We start from the raw sequence: 2,078 nt of genomic DNA on the forward strand, positions 1-2,078 counted from the left end.
GAGTAATAAATCCTCTTCTTTTATTTTTCATATCATTGAGATAATTGTAGGAATAAAATAAATTATATTTGATTTTAGAAAACCTTGCTCTCCATGTATGAATTGTTGGGCCACTAACTAATAAACCTAATGATGATAGTGGTGGCATATCTTTCTTTTTTTTCTTTTTTTTTTCTTTTCTTTATGCTTTTTTTTTTTGGATTTGTGTTATCAATGGTTGGATTGAGGAAGGTCTAAAGAAGAATCCCACCGACGATATATTTTTTCTTTCGCTCCATAACTTTCCCTCCCTTTAATACTCCTCCATTTACAATTTCAACATATAAAAAACCAAGAAAAGATCATACGGTCTTTGAGATTGTTTGTTGTATGACAACAAGATGGGGAACTGCTTGTTTGGAGGCTTGGGGGAAGGTGATGGAGTGATCAAAGTCATAACATCAAATGGTGGAGTCATGGAGTTTTCAGGTCTCGTTACGGCAGGAACCATCACAGATGAGTTCCCAGGGCACGCCATTTTTCGAAGCCAAGATCTCTTTTGGAAACCACTGTTTCACCATGAAGAACTCCTCCCTGGGAAATCCTACTATCTACTTCCACTAAACAGCAAAGAGGGTTCAGGTAATAGCGGCCAGATTGTGCGAGAAGGCCATCTAAGGTCGAACAGCATCCCGGCATCTCTTGTTGCGCCTTACAGGATGTCATGTGATTATCAGGGTCAGGGGACACTGAAGAGGTCTCATACGGATGTTTTGTCGAGGCATGACGACAATGGGTTTTGGAAAGTGAAATTAGTGATCACCCCAGAACAGCTGTTGGAAATTTTGTCACAGGAAGCTCGGACTCAAGAATTGATTGAGAGTGTTAGGACTGTCGCTAAGTGTGGAAATAGAGTTGAAACTTCTGTTGGATTTTCGGATCAATGGAGTTTGTCAAGCAGTAGGAATGCGTCTTCTAACAAAGATGGCTTGTTGTTAGACTTCTAGAATTACAGTCTTGCATTTTTCCTTCGACATTAGACGATGTAAACAACTGAAATAATAGTATGACTACCTGTGGTTGGATTATGAATGGGAATGGAGCGGGGGCAAGCTTCATGTTTGCATTAATGTTGGTTATATTCATAATTGTTAAATGCACAAATTTAATCGTTTATCAAAACAAATGAACTACATTTTGAAAATCTTTAACATGATTTTAAGGGCCAGTAATTTAATGGCACTATTAAAACCAAATTAAAATGTCACATCGTTTTTGTCTTGATATGTTCTCTGTCCTTTCCTGCTATCAACTACTCTCTGAAATCTTCTCTGTTGATTCAAAATGAATCCTTAAATCTCTTTTTTTCTTTGCTTACAACCCCTAATTTTTTTGTCAAAATAATTAAATATCAGCCTCCATTCCTCATAATTCTCATATTTTTCTCTTGAATCCCTAATTTTTCCCACTCTAATCTGCTGATCTATCGTCTTCGTCTCCATCTCCATCTCCATTATCTATTTGGCAAGGTACCATAAGCTATGCTAGAGGTAGATTTTTCTTAGAAAGTTTGATATAAAGGATAACATTATTTGATCATTTTCCTTTTCTAATTAAATGCTTTTAAGTTGAATCTATATCTTGACTTTTTTTATTATCTCAAGCTAAGTTTGAGTCTTTCTTGACATTATACAGGGGAAAATCAAACCATCTAGCGGACAATGGGATTAAGAGTAGGTTTCTGCATTGCTAAGGCTTTAGATTATTATCATAGCGAGGACCACCCCTTATACCATGATCTAAATGCCTCCTACTGATAGAATTCAGAAGTTGCCTTCTGAATTTCGTGCACATCAATTTGGACTGCCATCATTGATTTTGTATGCAATAAGTTGCACTTTTATTGTCAATTTTTGTAAGAAATGCTTTCTAGATCGTTTTGTGGTGGCAATATCTGCTTCATTCAACATGTTCTCCTCATTGAATCTAAATCCCCTCTTTTCATTATTTTCCCATTTGTAGCTTCTACCCGTACTGTTCTTTCATAGAAGAAAGAGGTGCTTATGTAGTCACTCTTAGAGTATTCCCAAAGATCAATC

The 2,078-nt window shown here is 36.4% G+C and overlaps 1 protein-coding gene across 1 annotated transcript; it reads left to right on the forward strand.

Annotated features, from left to right (window-relative positions):
• Positions 1–380: 380 nt before the first annotated feature.
• Positions 381–986, forward strand: LOC105791295 (uncharacterized). The gene has a single exon (XM_012619311.2). The coding sequence runs from the start codon at positions 381–383 to the stop codon at positions 984–986; it is 606 nt and encodes a 201-aa protein (XP_012474765.1).
• Positions 987–2,078: the final 1,092 nt, after the last annotated feature.

Source organism: Gossypium raimondii, chromosome 8, assembly GCF_025698545.1.
Source record: "Gossypium raimondii isolate GPD5lz chromosome 8, ASM2569854v1, whole genome shotgun sequence".
Taxonomy (NCBI): domain Eukaryota; kingdom Viridiplantae; phylum Streptophyta; class Magnoliopsida; order Malvales; family Malvaceae; genus Gossypium; species Gossypium raimondii.

Bases quoted from the DNA above. Each gene is read 5' to 3' on its own strand.
- LOC105791295 (XM_012619311.2), top strand. From the start codon at position 381: ATGGGGAACTGCTTGTTTGGAGGCTTGGGGGAAGGTGATGGAGTGATC.